General features: G+C 41.7%; 1 protein-coding gene across 8 annotated transcripts in view; it reads right to left on the reverse strand.

Annotated features, from left to right (window-relative positions):
• Nucleotides 1-1657: 1657 nt before the first annotated feature.
• LOC144781519 (uncharacterized) overlaps nucleotides 1658-23883 on the reverse strand; it is a 2047367-nt gene continuing 2025141 nt past the window's right edge. For all 8 annotated transcript variants that reach the window (XM_078660419.1, XM_078660420.1, XM_078660417.1 and 5 more), the window contains one exon: nucleotides 1658-1902. Coding sequence is in view for 1 of the 8 variants with exons in the window: in XM_078660413.1 (XP_078516539.1) it covers nucleotides 1884-1902 (19 nt within the window). In the remaining 7 variants the exon portion in view is untranslated. The remainder of the gene's footprint in view (nucleotides 1903-23883) is intronic.

Here is a 23883-nt window from a genome sequence, read left to right on the forward strand (position 1 = left end):
GCCGCCTTCGACACCGTCTCCCACCGCACCCTAATCACAAGGCTCCAAGATGCCATCATCCTCGACAAGACACTGGAATAGATCCACTCTTTCCTCACCAGCCAGACTCAGTTAGTTAAACTACCTCCATTCCTCTCAGAACCTACAGAGATCAGCTGTGGAGTCCCCAGGGGTCCTACTTAAGCCCCACCCTCTTCAAAGTCTACATGACCCCCCTCGCAGTCATCGTCAGAAGCCATGGACTCAACATCGTCTCCTACGGCGACTAACTTGAAAGACAGCTGCCTCAAGCTCAAATGGGACAAGAGCGAAGTACTCATCCTTGGACCCACCCCTTTAGCCTGGGACAACTCTTGGTGGCTAGCCGCTCTGGGACCTCCTCCCACCCCCAACGGACCACGCACACAACCTCAGCATCATACTGGACTCATCGCTCACAATGAACCACCAAATCAATGCAGTTTCCTTAGCCTGCTTTGAAAGAAATTCAGATGGATTCCCACAGAATGCAGAAAGCTGGTCAACCATGCACTCATCACCAGCAGATTCAACAATGGCAATGCACTCTACACTGGCGTCACTCAGAAACAGCTCAAGAAACTACAGAACATTCAAAACGCAGCAGCCAGACTAGTACTCGACATCCCCCACCGCAGCCACATCACGCAACAACTCCGACAACTCAACTGGATCCCAGTCAACAAGAGAATTACCTTCAAGCTCTTCACACAAGCCTAAAAAGCTCTCCACGACGAAGGACCGGAACACGTGAACCACCACCTCGCATTCCCTTGCACAGGCCAGCCAACTCTGATCCACCCAACTCGCCCTAGCCTCGGTCCTCAGGATCGACAAGACCACAACCAGAGGAAGTTCATTCTCCTACCTTGGCGCCAAGACCTGGAACACCCTGCCCCTCCACCTCAGGCCATCCGCGTCACTGACCCAATTCACAAAGGACCTTAAGACCTGGCACTTCAAATTATGCTCCACCCAGAGAAACCAGCAGCCCCCCAGGGTCTTGAGACCCTTACGGGTGAGTAGCTGCACTTTATAAGCCCCTGATTGGTTGATTGATGCAATATGTGAGGTTATAAGTAGGCATTGAGGGTGCGTGAGATACAGTTAGCTCAGCTAACCATAACTGCTGAATTTCTCTGGTTTTGTATGAGTGAAATCTGTGTATATATATATATATATATATATATATATATATATATATATATATATATATATATATATATATATATATATAACATTCAGATATGCGCCGGAGTCCCCGCACATGGGTATGAATATTCAGTGCTTATGACTATTGATGAGGATCCCCTGGAAGAGTATCAAATTAACTATTTTAAAAACATGAGTGTCACACAGGGGAATCACAGCACCTTTGGTGAATATACGAGTTGGTCCAAGCTAGTAGATATTTACTTTAAGGCAGCAACGTAGGCTTAATTGCATACTGTTTTGTTTGACACTGTAGTTTGATAGTGCAGAAGGTATCAGCTTCACAGGTTGGTGTTGGCACCCCATAAACAGTCACTTGGTGAATTTGTGAGTTTTGCTTTTTAAAATGCCAATAAAGGATCATTAGATAAATATGCTAGTTTACAGTCATCACAATAGTAAACAACTTAGTGAAAGGAAAAGCACACAAGTGAAGTATTGTTTAATAACCAAAGCAACTCTAGGCAGTGTTGACAATTTCAAAGTCCCTTAGCAAACAACAAAAGGAAAAGCAGTAACTTCAAATGTTCATTCCATCTGCCGCATCTTTGCGGTGGCTCCAATATTTGGGAGACATGTCAAGGGATATAAGAAGCTTCTGTTGACATTCACTCAAGATTCCTGTGCTTCTTTTATTGTATTCTGTGTGATACCTACTGGTTGGATAGATGCCTGTGGGAAAAAAAATAGGATAAATATATTGAAACCAAGGATTTTTAAAGGAATCCTCATTTGAAATAATAACTACTCCAATTGGTTGTGGTGGTCAGCATGTATGCAACTTCTTTTTCATTTATCTGGCTAAAACGATATAGCAACATACTATTACAAAAGAGGCAGCAGTTTAAAAACTACAACAATACTGGTACCTCCCTATAAATATGGTCAGTAAGAAAGAATCAATATTACACAGTGCTACCACAGACTTCACCCCGGCTGCCACGAGATGCAAATAAGTAAACTGCAAAAGGTGTAGTGTAGTTCCTATATTCCCAATAGGCTCTGCACATTGGAATAATATATTCAGCAGTGTAGACGTAGGACTGAGGTCGACTAGGTCTCTACTGACTATATTAGACTTAAGGTTTGCCAGCTAGCTCAGAGGTCACTAGAAACTTTCTCGAATAAACGAGGAGGAGTTTAACCTCCCTGGATAGACAAGAAGGGATTAGCTTCTGACAACCATAAAACATGACAACTTTGCTCCCTCAGAATAAGAGTGTAAATCTAGAGTGGTGTGAAAACAATAGACAGCTATTTCACTCAGTCAGGTGTGCATACTTAGTTTCACCAGAGTGCAGAGAAAAGAGAGACAGGCGTTTTCAATAAAAGGTGTTATTTATTGAGCAGTCTTCTTTCTCATACAAGAGAAATGAATTGCCACAATTGCAATACTTATTATCAAGTAAAGTGCGTACAGTAAAAGGAGTATTATGAAATAATACTGTAAAAGCATTGATATGGTTTCTTAGCCATATGATACTTTAAAATAGATAAAATATATACATACAAATATACATTGACTAACGTACTCAACTGGTGCTTCTAAATACGCCTACCCCGGTGTACCTGACCTAAGCCTAATACTTGGGAAGGAGTAAGTAAGTAGCAGTTTAAGTTAAGTTGGTTTTGCCAAGGAATATGAATCAAGAATTCTCATAAAGGGTTTGGTCAGCTCCGTACCTGGGTATTAGAAAGCAGGCGGTCTGGTATCTCTCTCTCAGTACTCGATATCCCAGTAACCCGCGAGGGTATCTGGAAACACCGGAGCTGGATTTCTCGGCAGGAGAAAAGACAGCGTCTCTCTCAGTGCGTCAAAGAAGAGGGGCGGCGTCCGTGGGCTCTCGCATCAGCTGGGCTCTCGGGCAAGTAGATAGCCGCTCTGCTCCAAAACCACCACCGTGTGTTTGCTTAAGGCAACGTTGGTATATTTATACCTGAAAGGTGCCGGGTTTTGATGTAAGGTTGGACATAAGACGTCAATGAAGATGTCACTAAGAACTGGCCGTTCTTAGAGTGCTCACAGGAGTTCTAGGACGAAATCAAAACAAAAGCAATGGGGAATTCCCAGGTTGCTGGAGGTTTGGTTTGTTTACAGAACTCGTTGTACTCTCTAGGAGCCTGGGGAAGTAGCCTTGCTTAATTTGGACAGCATGGGCTATGACTAAATATGGATATGATTCTTATGCCTTTATAAGGATATTATTTATTATAACCACATAAGGGCATAAATCAGGATTATCGAATTAGGGTCCTAGATAGAACTACAACACCCACTCCATGATCTAATGCCCCTCATTACTTAAAACTAAGCAATAGTAAACATATAAACATATAATGATGCATGTGTTTTCCAACCCACCCCAAAAATACATAAATTTGCATATTGAAATGGTATATGGTAATACACGAAAATGAGTAGTGGTACTGTACGCTTATCAAGCAGTGGTATCATTCAGTTAACAAATGCATATATATATCAGCTGAATGAATTGCCAAAATTTACACATGAAATACAGAAAAGAAGGTCGAGACCATTCCATCACATAATAATACAAAATGATGTACATGTGCTAGAGGCTGAGGTAAAATATTGTCTCTAGAGTTCCTAAAATAGAAGCTCTGTTCTCTAAGAATAGTTCTACTTTAAGCAGAGTACATGTGCCAGAAAAAAAAAAATATTTTGGAATTGGGAAAATAAATAATTTTGCTTCCAGGGGAAAAAATTGTTCCAAATATTTTCAGTAGCTTTTGTTTATCAAAGCTGAAGGCCGAATTCAGAGTTCAGGGAACGCTGTGTGCTCGTTGCTTAAAAAAGTTATTCTTTCTGTTCAGGGGAGAACATCATTTCAGACAGACTCTCAATAAAAAATTCTACGGCTTCAGGTGAAAGTTTGACCAAGTTTGAAAATGCCGCAATAGTGCAGTCGTGAGAATGATTGCTATCATCGATGTCAGGATCAGCAATGCTCACAGAAGGTCGTACCTGGGTGATGCTGCTCTCATCTCGTACTTCACAACCCTCTAATCCTAGTGGTGAAGTCTCAACGAATGCCGTCATCAGAATGGGTAGCCGCTGGAGACAACACGATGCATGAGCCGTTACAGGACTTAGCAAAGTATCTGTATCCAATGGTACTGCTGAAGGTAGTGTAAGACAGACGTCCAACACGCATTCTTCTCCGCATAGCATACATCGAAGCACAGGTAAGAGGCAATTCTGCCAGATGGGTCTGAATGAAAGAAACCAAGTCATATTCAGATCTCTTAGCCGGGCTTATCCAAGGACTTTAGTTATGCGGTCCCGATAGCGTATAGCTAGGATTGTTTCTTCCATTGTTGCCGGAGTCTTGTCTGCGACTTGGCTTGCCATATCGAAGCAGAAGGATCAAAAATAAAATACCTGCTACGAGTCCCAAAAGAAGTGGTAGGCCGCCAAAGACAGAATGGACAAAATTAGCAAAAATGCCCAGAACTGTTTTGAAGGGTGTTAACAGTCCCGAAAAAATCGTCTTAAATACATGTGGGATGCCACTGGTATCTGACATATTTAGGATTTGGCTTAGCATTTCTGCGAAATGCACGGGGAAATTTGTTGATAAAAGGCTATGTATCTCTGCCGTTGTCCTTGCAACTTGCAGATCATACGTTTCTTTTGATGACGTTAAGGGCACAGTTGTCTGTAAAAGAACAGACTTCATTCTGCTTAAAGTATCAATTCGAATAGAAGAGATATTCAAAGAAGGCCAAATTGTTGTCTCTGTATCTGGAGTGCTGTTTGGATACAATACTTGCATACAGCAAGTGACCATGGAACTCACGCTGACGAGATAGGCTTTTCCTGGCACGATGCCACAACAGCTGTGGTCCACTATTAGAATATAGCTCCCGTTAGAAAGCCGTCTAAAGAATGGCTCTATTTGTGTTGCAGGTGTGCCGTGTTGGTGACATGAAAGGTTATTTGAATTCCCCTCACAGGCCCCATGCAGATTAATACCTTGACACAGAAGTATACCGCTTAGTGATTGTTTACAATTGTTACCACTAAGAAATACATTCTGTTTCTTTTCACTGTAGCATGTGTGTGTGTAAGGTAATTTCCATGATGACTTGATGTACCCTTTACCCAACCTTTCATACTGGCCCGCTGGTATATACTCTTGGCAGTATTTAAATTGGAAAGTGGATATCGGAATCGTAATTATCCTGTGTATTATCCATTCAATGGTAGGTCTTTCTGACATTGTCAATGGTAATATCTCAAGTTTTTCAATGCTCAGAATCGTATAGTCTGCTCCTTTTTGTGCCAAACTGATTTGTGTATCAGTAAGGTTAAAGATAGAGAATAATGACGTTGTGTTGATTAAACGCCAGGGCACGTAGCCTGAATGCAGGTTTTGCAACATCCAGCCAAGCTGTACAATAGAACGTAATTGGGACTGACCGTGTTGTAATATTAGTAAGTCCTGCTCTATTATATCAATAGCAGATGATACAATACTGTCCAGTGAATATATTCTGGAGGACAGAATCATTAACCCATTGTCCACAACAGAAAGTGATTTTTCCAAATTAATACGATCAATTTCTCGTATTTTTTCTGCTGTTTCAATTTGCATTACTTTCCAAGCTTCGTTGTACGCAGCGTATATACCGGCCGCTATGAAACGTTTTTGACGCTGTTTGCGTGGTCCCATTATGAAATCACGCAAGTCAGCACCGTCTTTAAGTAAAGTCAAGTGTTGCTTAATTTCAGCCAGTGTGGATTTCTGTAGCCATTCGAGGCATAGTTTCTCTACACTGTATGTTGTAACTATCCCTGGATGTTGTCTCTGGGAGTATCTTGGGTCTGGCCTGGTCATTTTTAACCCCTGTATTTTGTTCAGGAATCTATCTTGACAGTTATTTGTGTGTGTGGGCCAGATCAACCATTTTTTCCAATCAGGATGTGTTCTGTTTTGGTTAAAAATATGGGATACGTCTATCTCAACATCTGTAGTGCTATTACTGTCAGGTGTTGGCTTTGGACTAGACGGTTTGTTTAAGTCTTTAATCTTAGCTAGGCCAAGACAGGATGTTTGTTGAATGGTGTCATTCAAGAATATTATTTGTTCTGGGATCATGCAGGCTCTAAATAATGCTTCTAAACCTTGTACCTGCCAATCTTTGGTACCCCAGATGGTTTTTGTTTCAATGTTGTTTTTCCAGAATTCAAAACCAAACGTAATCATTTTTTCATAAAATGTTTCCGAATAGATCAATTTAGTATTTGTCAGCATTGTTTTTACCCCTGTTTTATTTAACAGTTTGAAATAAAACGTTTCTGCATCACTTGTGTTAAACCCTGAGAAGTATGGGAATTTCTCATAAAATGTTTTCGACCTGCTTTGAGGTGGAGTTGCACAATGTTCCCATTGATTATAATTAAAAACATTTCTAGGTTGAGCAGATTTATGCAAATAGTGATGTGCAAAGTGATTATAACAATACATTTCTTCATAATTTGATGAACCCTGTAAGTAATCATGTTCTGTAAATTTTGCTGACATTACTAAATCTGACATCATATCATTAATACTTTCAAAGTCCCAATCATCAGATAATGTACTTGGTTTTACAAAGTCACTTAATAAAACCTTGAACTGATGTGGATATTTCAAGAGCTCAACCGGGCCATAGATTTCATAATCTGTTTTGTCCCATGCTACCCCACCGGGTATTGGATTGGCTGTGACGTTCACTGGTGATAGTTCTCTTTTCTCGATGTGAGATGACTTGTGTGGCTTTAGGACCAAGTTGATGTCCTGACTTGCTGTGTCAATTGTACTGTATTTTCCTTCAATGAATTTTCCCAAACAAAGAACCATGATGAGCCAAAGCAGGAGGAAAAGTACACCTAACACAATCCAAAATTCAATCCATGGAGAAATCAGGTAGGTTCCTTTGAGTTGGTGAAAGAGTTCAGTTACTTTGTCTTTAAAGGTTTTTGTTGCTGGCGTTTCTTCCGATTCGCTTGGATCTTCAGAAAAGTTATCGAAATTGATGAAGTAGCCAGATGCAGTTCTGTCAATTGTTGGAATTGTTTCCTGATTTTCAGTTGCTTTTACTTTTTTTGTTTCATTAGCATAGTCTGAGGCTACATCATTGTAGACAGGTGTTTCTTGACGAACTGTTGTAATTTGGGTTTCAAGAGGCACAAGTTCCATGGCATTGTTGCATAGTCCTTTTTTATTCACTGCAGGTTTATCAAATGTGATTAGTCTCTCAGTTTTAACCTCTTGTATTGTAGCAAGTTTTGGTACTCTGCTATTTCTTGGGAGTCCACTGGGCCTACTACTTATTATTGGCCACATGATTGTGGTTTTACCAGGTCAATGGATACAACTCGGTTCTCCTTTTTATCAGCAAGGGGCGGTAGTACAACTGATCTTGTTCCGCTGACAGCTAAGACAGGTACTGCTTTTCTGTAAGAAGGCCCAAATTCCTTCTTCACCGCGATCTTCTCTCTGACCAGATCCCCAATCTTTGGAATCCAGGCAGGCCTTGCTGGGACAGGTGGTTTATCTTCAGTGGCTGTTGGCTGCTGTTTTAACTTTACGTTGCTCAGGCCTTTTCTTGTTTCATTTAAGTCCTGTAAAATAGCCAAACGATCTTTGATATCAAAGCATTTTTCTTCTACCACTGAAGTCTGACTATCGAGGTCCTGAATATGCATTCTAGTCCCGAACAATAGTTCGTACGGACTGAAACCTTTCAGAGAATTTCTTGGCAGATTATTAAGACTACGTTGGACACTTGTTAAATGTTGGACCCACCCATCACCCAAACCTAATACCCTCGCCGTTATAGATTGCTTTATGTCCCGTTTTTTTCTTTCCACAATCCCATTTCCCTCAGGATGGAAGGGACAAGAGTACCGCAATGCAATGCCCATGCTGGTCATGGCCTCCTTATAAGCTCGAGAGCTAAAAGCAGGACCCTGGTCAGAATGTAGCATGCCAATTGCGTATGTGCCGATAAAGACTCGCAAATCTTTTATAACAGTTCTGTCTACATTTTAAGTGAATCTAGTCTTAAACATAAATGGGACGCATTTTTCCTATTGGATTTTTGCGTATAGATAGCCTTATGCATTCTAAAAGAAGGGTCCTGGCATTACTCCGGTCGGTTCACCACTGCGATCTCTGTTGCAGTTTGGACAGCCCATTGCAAATTTGTAGTTATGCAGGCTCATGCCCGGCCACCAGTATTCTGATTGTAATTCTTTCAGAGATTCCTTGATCTCCTGGTGCCTTAGACCTAATCCCATATGTGCTTCTTGAATCAAGAAGATTCTCCTGTTCGTGTTTGGAATTACTCTATCCCCCACTCCAGGGATTCGAGCAAAAAAACGGAGTTTGTATGTATAAGTGAGTGGATAGTTCAGAGGCAGTGCTGCACAGTCGCCTTTAGAAGACGTTTTTACCGCCAGCATTGTTTCCCCGTCTATGTATTTTTCTGAACGCTTTTTTGTGGCTACGGAAGCCAGTTGAGTTGCTTCCGCTGTGGTTCTGTGAGCCAATGAATTCCCTGCAACGTGAACGCCATCACGCTGATGACTCAGTGTATGTAGCACGTGAGTCTTTTGTAGTTCCTTCTGCAAAAGAACTACCTGTTCCCAAAGCTTTTTATGCTTTATTGTGGCACCTGTGTCATCTTTGTAATCGGTTTGAACCCAGTTCTGCAAGTCATTATTGTAAGATTTGACGCAGTAATGCGAATCGCACACTATTAGTGTGGGGAATTCGCGATCGGCATTTTCAAGCGCCATCTTTAAAGATCTTATTTCAGCTCGCTGAGTTGAACAGTTTCTGGCTGATTCAGTTTTGGTAATTAAAGGTTTGAATTTACCCAAGCGCCAGCGACCTTTAACAATCGCACACGCTGCGTTGTAGGATTTTTTCTCTACATCGTAATGCTGTGCAAATCTGTCCATATAGATTACACATGTGTATTGTTCGAGAGGCAGAATCTCGATTTGCAGAGGATATTCTTTTTCATATCTTAGATCTTTCAGTTTTTTCATTTCCGGGTAAAAATAGTATTTCACGTCTTCTGCAGCAAGAGAATTTTCCCATTCGATCCATTTTGGATCTAATCCCACCTTAGTCAAATTGCGTGGGCTTGTTAATGCCTCAAAGGCTGATTCTGCTGTAAAAACAGGTTATCCTTTTGCTTTGTGCTTGTACTCTTTCTTTTGCTACAGAAGTTTGAACCGCATTTACAAAGTTTTCTGTAAGACTAAATGTTTTTTCAGCTTGTGTGTACAAGTTTGATTTGTAAGCTATTGGTACTGTTTCTCCCTCATTAGAGGTCAGGTACGTGAATCCGCATCTTCCTGGGATGACTCGGATTACAAGGTTGCGTATGTTTTCGCGTGTTGAGGAAAATGATATTTTGCCTGACCAAAATGTCCACTACATACACCCTATGTTACATACATGTGCATGTCACCCATGCATATTTCTCGTAGTGGCCTGAATCACTAGGCCTCTGCAAACATGTCCTGCAAGTCATCAAGTCATCAAGTCTCCCAAACATTAAGCTAACATGAAGGCCCATGTTTTTGCATTTTGCATTGTGCACTTTTAAATAAATATCGTACTGAACCTTTTTTTGTGGTTGAGCCTGAAACCACTTTCTGAAATATTGTTTTCATGACTCCTGGCACACTGAAAACTGCAGTCACGTCAGCAAGAAGCCTGCCAAGACAGTGTTATGAATAACAGTTATCTGTTTTCAGTACAGAGTGGCATCCCTGCCCGGTGAGGAAAAGTAAACAGAACCCGTCCGCGACAGATAGGGCCTAACTCTCTGTCTCAGCCCCCATGCAATGAACAGAGAAATATATGCTTTTTCTTTATTTCTAGTGATGAACAACCTTTGTTTCAGATAAAACATCCCCTGACTCTAGATATCAGCTATACCAGACGTGCTAAAGTCGCCCTGACACAAGAGATTTCTCTGCTAGGCCGAAAGTCAGCTCTCCTCCCAATACACGTCAATTACACGTCATACTCAAGTTGCACAATTAGGGCAGAGTTCCAGCTGGTCGTGCATACTCCTCCTCTAAGTACCCACCCACCTATGACACCTACCTATCACCTACCTATGACTCATCAAGTGTACACCCTCATACACGCCCACATGCTCTTATCTCTTTCTTTCTTGCTCTGCCTGGAGCGCTCCTCCCTATGTACAAGGAGTAAAATGTATATATTCAGGTCTCCAGAGGTCCACCTGTTCCAAGGCGCATGCGTAGAAGTCCGAGGCCTTCAAGTTTCAAGATTCTGCTTCCCGGTGAGTACCACTATGGGGAATGCATCAAGTTTCAAGACGGGTCCACTGTAAAAGGTGGGAACGGTCAAGACGGGCCCATGGTAAACGTGGGAACGGTAAAGATGTGTCTCATTTTTGAGACCGGTATGGTTGTACTGTATTTCAGTGCATAAAGTTTTTCAAGTACATGTTTAGCTCTCTGTATCAGTTTAGGTTGTAACTGTTTTAGTGTTTAATTTTTGTTTGTGTGTGAATGATTGTTGATTGTTTCAGTCTATTTTTGTGAATATTGGTTTCAAACATGCCACTGTTTTCAAAGTTACGTCAGATAGGGACCAGAAAAGGTATACTAGAAGAATCAGTTAACATCCCGCCTAGAGACACACCTGGTCATTATATGTATAATAAGCATGGATTAGACGCCATTTTGTTTTTAGATTTATGGGTAAACTATACAAAGGACCTGGAGGAAAAGTATAGATGGCCAATCTCGGGAACATGGGATCCTGAATGTATTATGAGGGTGGAGGAAGCGCTATGGAAAAGGAAGTCAAGACCCTCTCAGAAAGATGCCATCGAATTGTGGCGCAAAGAGTCACATAGGAGAACAGAGAAAGAATTGAATAAAGCAGATAGAACTAGACAAGCTGGGGAAAAAGCCAGAGAAAAGGAACTGCGGGAGGAGGGGGAACGTGTCAAAACAGAACACACTGATAGGGAAAGAAACGCCGTTGTTAATGGTATTTATCCCGTTCTGTCAGAAGAACTAGCTAAAGTGACCACCTCAGAAAGATCCAGTAGGCCGCGAACGCCACCACCTGTACCATATAGAGTACATAGAATAAAGCCGACAGCATCAGATGCGTTCATTTCCTCGTCTCTAGACGATTCCCTTCCAGACTACGTTAATGCAGGTTTTCCTCCGCCCCCACCAGCAGATCAGCTCCAGCAACTTCAGCAGCAGCCCGTAAAAGATGACGTAGGTCCCGGGGCAGTGGGAGGGGCGCCTACTGTAGATGCAGCCATTCCATTTTGTGTATATGATCCAGAACCAGGAAAGGGTTCAATGGTCGTGATTTCACGTAGACTAAGACAAGCTGTTGCATATCTAGAGACAATACCAGACATGAAAGATCACCTAGATAGCATGTATCGTTTTATTAGAACGGGGGAGGGACCAGATAGTATAGCACAAGCCATGGCACAAAGAAAGGTAGGGGTTAAGAATCATATCTTACGTTTTATTATTAACTGCCTGATCAGGGAACAAGACGAAGGAGACGGAGATGTAAAGCCAGGTTTGATAGAATGGAGTGATCACATAGATGCCGGTAGACATGAGAAACAGGGACAGATAGATGCCATGTACAAGAAAATACGAAAGGAAATAATAGAAAGGCACAGAAAAGAGTCTGACGAGAAGGGCGAGTCATCATCCGAAGAGGTAGAGGATCGTCAGGATCCGAAAGGCAAGATTAATTATGTAGGAAAAGCGCGACAGTTTGACAGACCCAAGTGCCTTGATTACCGTAAACAAGGGCCAGCTATAAAAGAAAGGTATTCCCTTGAAGCATTATTCCAGGCTACTGAAAAAGCACTGAAACAATGGATAGGGAGTGAGCGACCTCCCACACAACACGAAATAGAGTTGGCCCGGTCAGCCACCCAGTGGGTGTCCAATGCCAATATATATAGTAGTGATATAGTGGCTCAGACCTTCTTAAGCCTTCCACCGAACGAACAGCGTTTGGCTGGTATTTACATGGTCCAACACTTGATAACGTTGTATGAAAGTCAGCATTCTGATCCTGGTCACTTGCATAAATTACTAGACGACATTTTACTAGATAGATGGACAGGTTTAGGTACTGAATTAATTAATGTTATCCTGGATCAACGACATAAGTACATAGATTCTCTGACTACATGCATGCCTCCAGTCTCACACCACGGTAGACATAATGTACACATAGACAGACAGAACCCCCTACGAGAGGTTCATCCCGTCAAGAATGCGGCCAATGAGTTACAACGGGTGTATGTTTACACCCCCTTAACGAAATTAGAGATTCTTGAAATGAAAAAGATGTTGCCTTGTCATGATAAAGACCCAGGGGGATTTCACCGTGAATTAAAAGACATCCTCCGCATAGGAGATTATACATACGCTGACATTCTGAAGCTATTAAAAGTACTGTTACCTGCAGGGATTTATGAAAAGCTTAAGGAAAAAGACTGGGAAGTGGGTGAGAAAAAGTTAAGTTGGGATGCATTGGAAACAGAAGAGAAGGGCAGGCTCCCAGGAGTTGGTCTTGGAGATAGAGCTAGAGAACTACCTGAATTCCTAATACAAGTTTTGCCAAGATTATTGATTACTAAAAAGGAAGATTGGGATGCTATTTCAGCATGTAAACAAAAGCAAGACGAGGACAAAAGTGATTTCTATTCTAGATTTGAGAAATGTTTTACTATTAATAGTGGCCTTAAGCCTGGTAGCGAGTCATTTCCACATCTTTTTGTGAGCAAATTAGTAGAGAATTCCTTACCCCAGATCAAGAATAGAGTACTGAAGGTTGAGAGTACTTGGCAAGCAAACAGCCCTTCACAAATGTTACAGATGCTACAGTATCATCAGAATAGGATTAGAGAAGAGCAGGATCATGAAAAGAGACGCATGAAAGAGACAAAAATGAAGGTGCTGGTTGCCCAGACGGTACCGGCGACTTCAAACAAACATAACACGACACCTGTCAAAGGGAACTGTAATTATTGCAAACAGCCAGGTCACTTTGTAAAGGACTGCACTGTTCTGAAACACAACATTGCTACAGGCAAGACAAAAGAGCGACAGTACACTCCTAGACAGAATAACACGCAACAGAACACACAACAGACAGTAGCGAATTTTCCTCCACCACCGCCTGTTCATGCCACACCACAAATGTATCAGTACACACAGTCTGACTATCCAGAATATCAACAGTTCTCATGAAACAGCCTCGAGAGGGAAGTAGGCTTGCCCCTTATTGAGGTTCCTGTAGATCAAGAGGGTCCGTATGTACATAGTTGTGTTCTAGGTCAGGATCGAAAGTTTCTGATTGACACAGGGGCGAGCAGGACTACCATCAGTCATGACGAGGTTCCAGGGGCACCTCTCTCAGGCTCACAGAATGTTTCCCTGGGATTTTCAGTAAAGCCTATTGTTAATGAAGTATCAAAACCAGTTTCCCTAGGGGTTGGTCCACTGTCACGTACCACTGACTTGCTACTTACTAAGTCATGTCCAGAAAACTTACTTGGTATGAAGACATTAAAAGACCTAGGGGCAGTTATCTGCTGCTCTCCAGAGGGAGTACGCCTGTTCTTACGTGATTTTAAGGGACATTATGTACTGACTGATTTTGACCACAGACTCAAGAATGTGCCACAGACACTATGGGCACAAGGACCGACTGACGTAGGTTACATGGACATAACGCCGCACCATGTCACACTCAAAGCAGGAGTGGTACTTCCACGTATTAGACAATACAAGTTACCACCTGACGCCGAAACAGCCTTATTGAAATTAGTTGACAAACTTATTGCACGAGGAGTAGTGGTAGAGACAGACTCGAATGTATGTAACTCGCCTGTCATTCCTATCCTTAAACGATCTGACCCTAGTGTACTGCCAGTGTACCGACTAATTATTGACCTACGAGAATTGAACAAATGTGTGGTACCACAATATCCAGTGGTTCCAGACATTTCTTCATTACTGACTGCCATTGATTCTGAGGCCACGTTCTTCACTGTCATAGACTTAAAGAACGCTTTCTTTAGTGTTCCCATTCATCCCGACAGCCAGTACCTGTTCGGATTTTCATTAAAAGGTCGTAGCTTTGTCTTTACAAGAGCTCCTCAAGGTTTTACAGAAAGCCCTAGTATTTACAGTCAGGCATTAAAAAGACAGCTAGACAGTGTTCACATGCCTACTAACACTGCCCTACTCCAGTACGTAGATGACATCCTAATTACAGCACGTTCAGAAAAAGAATGCGAAAATGCTTCATTGACAGTTTTACATTTTCTGGCAGACAAGGGGCACAAGGTGTCGCCTTCGAAGTTGCAATTCTGTGAAAAGCAAGTGGTGTATCTTGGACACTTGCTTTCCAAAGAGGGGAGACAGCTAACACAAGCACGTATACAGCTCATTGCTAACCTTTCACAGCCCAAGACACAAAAGGAAGTACGTGCCTTTATTGGCCTCACTTCATACTGTAGGCAATGGATTCCCCAGTATGCCTTTCTAGCCAAACCACTCATACAGTTAACTACACAGGAGGCAGGGGGGAATGTCCTCCCTTGGACACAAGAACACACCTTGGCATTTGAGGAATTAAAAAGAGCTTTATGTCAAGCGCCAGTTTTAGCGACTCCATGTTACAGCAAACCTTTTATGCTTTTTGTAACTGAAAGAGAAGGAACAGCGTTATCTGTTCTCACACAAGATCAAGCAGGAAAACACAAGCCTTGCGCTTATTTTTCTAGTACCCTAGATCCAGTGGCCCAGGCTCTGCCTGCATGCCTGAAATCAGTTGCAGCAACAGCCCTAGCCATAAGACAAAGTGACTCCATAGTGCTGGGTCACCCTCTGACAGTACAGGTTCCGCATGCAGTGGAGGTTCTCTTAAACAGGACACAGACACAACACTTGACTGTAGCAAGACTGACAGGATATGAACTGACATTATTCCAGCCACACATAGAGATCAGACGTTGTAACATTCTGAATCCTGCAACACTTTTGCCCTCAAGTACAGTAAATGCACCACCACATGACTGTGTGGAACTAATGAATATAGTGACGAAACCAAGACAAGACCTGACAGATATTGCACTTTCAGAACCAGACTTAACGCTCTATGTAGATGGATCATGCATGAGAACGAGTGCAGGAGAGTTAGTAGCAGCCTATGCTGTGACCACTGCTACAGAAGTCATAGAGACACAGAAAATAGACACACTGTCAGCACAAGCAGCTAAACATACAGCCCAGACAGCCCAGACACCAACAGACACGACAAGGACAGAGGTACCATTACTGACAACAAGTATGACAGTCAGGGATCCCACACAAGATGTACTTGACATACAGACACATGCCACCACAGATGAGATAAAGAAATGGACTGAACAAGGAGGGGTCCAGACTGACCAAGGCTGGATGACTAAGGGAAAAAGCTCATGGTTTCTCCCAGATTCTATGGTACAAGTAATCATAAATACAGCCCATAGTCCAGCACACTTAGGAGAAAAAGCAATGTTAGACAGCTTACAGAACATCTGGTTTAACAAGCACATGCGTGCAGCAGCGAAGCAGAAAGTACGAACATGTATGATCTGTTGTCAGTTCAATCCAGGTAAAGGCATCCCGGTGGAACAAGGCGGATTTCATCCTCCTGACCACCTTTTTGAGGTTCTCCAGATGGATTATATCCAAATGGACAGATGTAGAGGTTACAAGTACGTCTTGGTAGTTGTATGTGCACTGTCTAGATGGACAGAAGCATATCCAGTTCCAGATTATACTGCTGTGACAACAGCCAGACAATTAGTGCGCGAGTACTTCCCCAGGTATGGATTACCTCGGGTGATCTATTCAGATAACGGCCAGCCATTCTCCTCTGAATTAATGAAACAAGTGTCCCTTCTGTTAGGTTATACATGGAAGTTCCATTGTGTCAGACACCCAGAAGCAGCAGGCCTTGTAGAAAGACATAATCAGACCCTCAAGACAAAAATTGCCAAGATCTGTGCAGAAAAAGGCGTGGATTGGATGGTAGCCTTGCCGGTTGCTCTCTTTTACATGCGTATGGTAGCTCATTCCAGAACAGGCCTATCTCCGTATGAAGTGGTCTTCGGTAGACCGCCAAATATGTGGGGTACGCCTATGCCCAGAAAGATAACTGATGTTGACAGTAACATGCTGACAGATTACCTGGCTTCCTTGATGTCTGCACTACTCTCTTGTCGTTCACAGGTTGCTGCCGCCTTCCCTGACAACACACAGGTCAAGGAACACGCCATAGTCCCAGGGGACTTTGTGTGCATCCGGAATTTTGATCGTTCCAGCCCCCTCGAGCCGCGCTGGAAGACCCCGAAATTGGTGCTTCTTACCACGAGGACCGTGCTGAAAGTGGAGGGACGCAAGGGCTGGATCCATGCCCATCACGTTAAGCGGTATTTCGGACAATGTGGAACATTTGCAAAGAACATTGACTTTAATGACAATACAGACTTTGTGCCGCCTTTGCTTGAAAAGACCCCTCAGCAAGAGTATAGGTCCAAGCTAAGATCTAGTAAGTCAGACGTAGTTTGATTGTTTAAGCCCACCCGGTGGTGAATCGGTTAGACTAAGATTTCTGACATGTATAAGATCACATATGAGAATAGCAAGAAGAGAGATAAAAAGGAAAAATACTGCAAGACATTACGCAGTAGATGTATTGTTACCTTGATCATTCTTTTTATTCTGTGCATTGTTATAATCTGTGTCAGTTTATTGCTACATGTTTTCTTTCCCATTTCTTCACATATATACTCTTCCAGTAACAGTACCATAGAGCATACATTTAGTGTATTGCCACCTCATGAATTGTCATATCGACTTGCCTTGCGTAACAATACTTTTATTCAAATGTTACACCATTCTCACCAGACCAGCAATGCAACTGATTGCTGGGTATGTGGCCAACTACACCCGTATCAGAAAACAAAGGGAGTTCTGCCGAAATAATTTCTCAAATTTTCGGAAAAAACGCCCATTGGATAACATGGCAAATCGCACCTCCGCACAAAACATGCTTATTCCACCACTTCCACAGCTCAGATCCTTTTCAAATTTGGCATCACAGTAGTCCAAGCGATGCCCTACATCCTCACCAAAAAGCAACCAAATCCCTCCACTGGAACGGGTATGAATTTCCGCTCAAAAACACGCCCCCCCGCAAACACCAAACAACGCCAAAATCCCTCAACACCTTGTTAAACAGCATGTTAAAACAAATACTGCCTTCTCAATACAAGATATTAACTCTTTTGCAGCTGAAGCACAATCTTTCCCCAATGACTGCAGTACATGGGAAAGTCATGAACTCATCTCTCCACGTTATCACATAACACGAACGCACATCTTCAAAACGTTTTCTCCAAACACTTGAAAGAGATCCAGCTCTCTCCTGCCTAACGTAATGTCAACATACTCTGCACAAACCATATCCACATGGCGCTATTCACAAGCCATATTTACAAGAAACTCAACAAGTTATAATAATGACATGCTCTTCATAAACCATATTTACGAGGAGCTATTTACAAGGAACTTCACTCTCAGACGGACTTTCCTCTTCAAAACATCACGCCATACCTATTTCATTTGCGGTCAGACAGCCTATGTACATCTGCCCTTAGACTGGGGTGGGACTTGTTATATAGCAGACTGAAACAGCGTGGGAGCAATATACAGATTTCAACAAAGGTTTCTTTTTCTTTGTTGGACCCGTCCAAAACAGTAAACTAATACGCAAGTTAACAAGAACCCTTGAAGCAGTAGTGAATGTGACTGCATCTGCCCTGGCGAACTTGACCCAGGAGCAGTCTGCCATGATACTATCTCTGTCTGCAGTGTGGCCTGGCGATTTGCGGCCTGTGTGCAACTGCTTGCGTTCCCCATCCACACGTACAAAGGATAAAGATGAAGAAATGATTCTGTATGATCAACTATACGGTCTCATGAATATAGATGTATCCTAAAGGGTTATGTAGGAGACAAGGAGGGAATGAGGAAAATGATATTTTGCCTGACCAAAATGTCCACTACATACACCCTATGTTACATACATGTGCATGTCACCCATGCATATTTCTCGTAGTGGCCTGAATCACTAGGCCTCTGCAAACATGTCCTGCAAGTCATCAAGTCATCAAGTCTCCCAAACATTAAGCTAACATGAAGGCCCATGTTTTTGCATTTTGCATTGTGCACTTTTAAATAAATATCGTACTGAACCTTTTTTTGTGGTTGAGCCTGAAACCACTTTCTGAAATATTGTTTTCATGACTCCTGGCACACTGAAAACTGCAGTCACGTCAGCAAGAAGCCTGCCAAGACAGTGTTATGAATAACAGTTATCTGTTTTCAGTACAGAGTGGCATCCCTGCCCGGTGAGGAAAAGTAAACAGAACCCGTCCGCGACAGATAGGGCCTAACTCTCTGTCTCAGCCCCCATGCAATGAACGGAGAAATATATGCTTTTTCTTTATTTCTAGTGATGAACAACCTTTGTTTCAGATAAAACATCCCCTGACTCTAGATATCAGCTGTACCAGACGTGCTCAAGTCGCCCTGACACAAGAGATTTCTCTGCTAGGCCGAAAGTCAGCTCTCCTCCCAATACACGTCAATTACACGTCATACTCAAGTTGCACAATTAGGGCAGAGTTCCAGCTGGTCATGCATACTCCTCCTCTAAGTACCCACCCACCTATGACACCTACCTATCACCTACCTATGACTCATCAAGTGTACACCCTCATACACGCCCACATGCTCTTATCTCTTTCTTTCTTGCTCTGCCTGGAGCGCTCCTCCCTATGTACAAGGAGTAAAATGTATATATTCTGTTCATTGTTATTAAATGTTAGATTACTCTTCCTGAACCTCAGTGGTGATGGAACATATTCTCCCTTTGACTCGAGTTATTGGAATAAAGCCCATTTTAACTTGGACACCACGGATCCTGTCTCTCATTTGATGCATGATACTTTGTTAATGCCTAGAAATTCTGCCAGGGTAATATTTTATTTACCACAGTGTTTGCAATTTTGTTTTAGCTAACATGTCGGTTTGCAATGATCTTAAAATTTCTGTGTGTTTCTGAATCCAATTGATTGGTTTGAAATCAGGTTTTATTAATTCATAGAGAGGTTTAACCCTCTCCGCATAATTTAGAATGTATGTTCTTCCGAAATTCAGGAAACCTAGAATTGATTGTAAGTTTTTCAGCGTCTTTGGTGCTTGGAGTACAGCGCACTTCTCTAAGAAGTTGTCTGCTAGGCTTTTGCCTTCACTTGATAATTCATATCCTAAAAACAGGACCGTTAGATGGGCAATTCGTGACTTTTTAAAGTTGCATTTGTAACCCTCAGCTGCAAACCCAAGTATTATGGTGTTTTACTCTTTTCAAGTGAGTATCCAGGTCATCATCTGTTAGATAGATGTCATCGACATAGGATAATGCCTCATCATCATATATTTGTAGTAACTCTGTTACTCTTGCTGAGAATAATCCTGGGCTATTCTTGAATCCCTGTGGGAGTCGACATAAATTTTCCTGTGACCCCATTATTGAGAAAGCGGTCAAATACCTGCTTTCAGGTGCAATGTTTTGACAAAAAAATCCATTAGAGATGTCTAATGTCGTTTTGTATTTTTTGCGCACGATGTTATTCATTAGTGCCGCACTGTGTGAGTTTTGTACTGCAAATGTTTTGCAACATGAGTTAAGATGTCTGTAGTCCAAAACTAGACGATATGAATCGTCTGGCTTGGAGACAGGAAACAAAGGATTGTTCATTTGAGAGGTGCATGTTTCAATCACCCCTTGGTATTCAAGTTGATCTAAGATCTCCCTGACTTGCTTTTTAGCTTCTTGTTTAATTGGGTACTGCCTTTGTGCAGTGGGTTGACATTTTAACTGGATTTTGTGAGGAGGAGAGTCCTCATCCCATCCTACATGATTTTTGTATAATGCAGGAGCTTGGGCTACTGCCCATTTTCTTGCATATGTATATTTTATATGCATTGGAATATGATTTGAGAAGGCAGGCATAATCATTTCTTCGCCTTGAGGGCACTCCCTGACAAACTCTGGTGGCCAGTCTTTCTCAGCTAAAAGGATGTCATAGCCTTTGGAAAGGTGTAGTAAGCTGTCTCTTTAATTCATGTCTTGTTATTATTGGAATGTATCTATTGGTGCTTGGTAACCTTAGAATGTCCTGTTGGCATTCTTGAGGTAATGTCTGTTAGAGCCAGTTGATTGCTTCACTGGCTCTCTTTCCATGTAACTTATTAAATCCACTCAAGACATCATTAATTTGTGTCCTGCAAGTTATTACATTTCCGTGGCGACGATCGTTACATGGAGAACCCACATGTGCAGCTATTTCGTCAAGAAGCTGATTCATCTTTCTTCTATCAAAATTGAAGCCTTTTAAATTCATCTACAGAGTCTATTTCAACATTTATTGATTGGACTTTCATCCAAAACTACAGCTATCACGGTAGGGCGTATCTGTTTCATTTTTTTCTCTACGCACGCTCCTACTGCTGTCTTTTTGAGCTCAAAATATCACTTACTTATTCTGTCCGTGCTCATCAATGACTCTGCTTCTACTTGAAAATCTCATTCATCCACCAGATGGCACTGTCGCATTTTGAATTTATGAATTTCGAGCTTTTATTGTTTAATCGAGCAATTGAATCTGACCTTTTGGTTTTGCTCGCAGCGTAAGACCCTGTGTCTACAAAGCTTTTAAAGAAATGTTTCCTGTGCGAAGATACTTCTAAACTGGTGGTGGATTTCTGTAGAGAATTTATTATATTTGGCCTGCTACCTTACAACCTTGTACTATGCTCAACAAACAATAACGTTACTTGCATTTTTTGAAGTCTCCTCTTCCTACGTTTTGTGTTCGCGAGGATTGTCTTCCATCTCTGCCTTCAAGCCACGCACATTTTTTTTCCCTCTCTGACGCATTACGTTCATGACTCTGTTTCATCATTGCGCTTCTGTAACTTAGCAACCTACGGAGATGCACTGATACAAACAGCTTTGGCTTTCTACAAAGTTACTCAATGCGCTGATGCGCACAGCTTCATTTTGGGCAATTTACAAGATTACTCAGTGCGCTGATGCGCACAGCTTTATTTTGGGCAATTTACAAGATTACTCAGTGCGCTGATGCGCACAGCTTTATTTTGGCATTTTACATGTTTACTCAGTGCGCTGATGCGCACAGCTTTATTTTTGGCAATTTGCAAAGTTACCAAATGCGCTGATGCGCACAGCTTCCTTTTGGGAGAATTTTTTGAATTATTCAGTGTACTTTTGCCTTCTACTACCCTGACACACCTGATTTTACGAACACATTCATACAGATTTCCTTTATTGTTGTTTTGTGCACGCTGATGCACACAGCTATTCCTCATACTCTGATACTCATCATAATTAACAAATTGTCTATTCAATTCATTATTTATTTATTAGTGCCATTGCATTTGTGTGTACACTAATTCAATTTGTTATTGTTTATTATTTATTAATTTTATCCTACAATTTTTTAGTGGGAAAATGTGTACTTTACAATCTGTAAATCCTCCTCCATCTTTTTTAGACACTCCTGGAGAGCCTGTCATTAGGAGGGAAGTGTGGCACGATGCCTTCGAAACATATTTAGGGGCCATAGGTGCATCCAGGTTTGCTGCTGACAGAAAAAAATGTTTATTGCTACATTCTTTGGGATTTGAAGGAAGGTCAGTATTTAAACATCTTCCTGATCTTCCTGTAAAAGACCCTCCTTTGAACGATGCTTATTTAGAGACTGTGCAAAAACTTAAATTACGTTTTGACAAGCAGCCTAGCCTCATGGTCCTTAGACATAAATTTTTTAAAAGGAAACAGCTAGATAGTGAGGATGTTGATACTTATATATCTGCTTTGAGGAAATTAGCAGGGGATTGTAGGTTTGAAAATTTTTCTGAACAACTTATCAGGGACCAATTTGCGTGTCATTGTAGAGAAAAAAGCATAAGACAAAAGTTACTTTCCTTGGGTGATCCTTCATTAGATGAAACCATAAAAATAGCTAAGAGTATCGAGATTTCATTGCTTTCTTTAAAGGAATTGGAAGAAAAGATTATTGAACATGTAAATGCTATCAATCTCGATTCCTCTAACTCATCTAAGAAATTTGTTAGGCGTACTTATTACAATCCTGGGAAGTCATTTAAATCTTCCAAGCCTAATACCTTAGATGCTAATATGTGTATAAGATGTGGTAATGCACCTCACCCTGAAGGTTCACATTGGCCAGCGTCTAATTTCACCTGTAATTATTGTAAGAAAGTTGGACATTTTGCTAAAGTCTGTCTCAAACTAAAAGGGCAAGAAAAAAAAAAGTTTAAAAAAACCCACTGTCTGCATTGTTGATTCTGATTCTTCTTCTGATGGGGAAGTTGTTTCTGTTGTCACTGAAGGTGTTGTCGTGGGAGATCCTAACGATTGTGTTGATCCCATAGATGATTTTAAAATAGGTTCAAAACATGTAAAACTTTTAGTTGACTCTGGAGCAAAAGTAACTATGATAACGCAGAAGCTTTTTGATGAAACTTGGGAAGGTACACAACCTCTTCTTCCTCCTGATCGTGCACATGTGTCTTACGAAGGCAAGAAGATTGATCTTCTAGGTTATTTTGAAGATGAGTTATGTTTCAGAGGAAGGAGGATATGGGGAAAAATTTATGTAGCTGTCAAGGGTCTTGATATCCTGGGGTGGTTCCATCAGGGTTTATTTAAAATGATTTTGAGGCCTGGTGCTAAAGAACAAATTCTCGTCGTTGATTGTCCTGATGAAGTTTTATCTCTACAAAAAGTGTTCCCATCAGTTTTTGGTGGTAAACTTGGAAAAATAAAGGGATTCAAACACAAAATTATTGTCAAAGATGGTTCACTCCCTATTAAACATAAACTAAGGGGTGTGCCCTACAGTGTTAGGGAAGATTTAGATAAAGAGTTACAAATGCTCTGTGAGAAAGGTGTCATTGAGCCTACGGAGTCATCTCTTTGGCTTAGTCCTTTGGTCGTAGCCAGAAAAAGGGACGGGAAACTTCGTGTGTGTGTAGATTTAAGGTCACTGAACAAGGAGATTTGGGTTGACTCACATCCCTTACCAAAGATCCAAGACCTCTTTGCTTCTACGAAGGGTGCTAAGATTTTTACTAAGCTTGATCTGGCTAGTGCTTATCACCAGATCGAGCTGCACCCAGAGTCACGTCATCTTACAGACTTTGTCTCTCCCCTGGGAACGTTTCAGTATCGACGTATGCCATTTGGATTAGCATCCGCTGCGTCGGTATTTCAGCGTGTAATGTCTAACATTCTCAGTGGTGTAGATGGAGTTCTGGTCTTTCAGGATGACGTACTTATATTTGCAAAGGATTCTGCTTCACATGATATGATTTTGCATAAGGTTTTGAGTCTCTTTCAAGAACATGGGGTTGTTCTTAAGTTA

The sequence above is a fragment of the Lissotriton helveticus genome, chromosome 9 (assembly GCF_964261635.1).
Source record: "Lissotriton helveticus chromosome 9, aLisHel1.1, whole genome shotgun sequence".
In the NCBI taxonomy this organism is placed as follows: domain Eukaryota; kingdom Metazoa; phylum Chordata; class Amphibia; order Caudata; family Salamandridae; genus Lissotriton; species Lissotriton helveticus.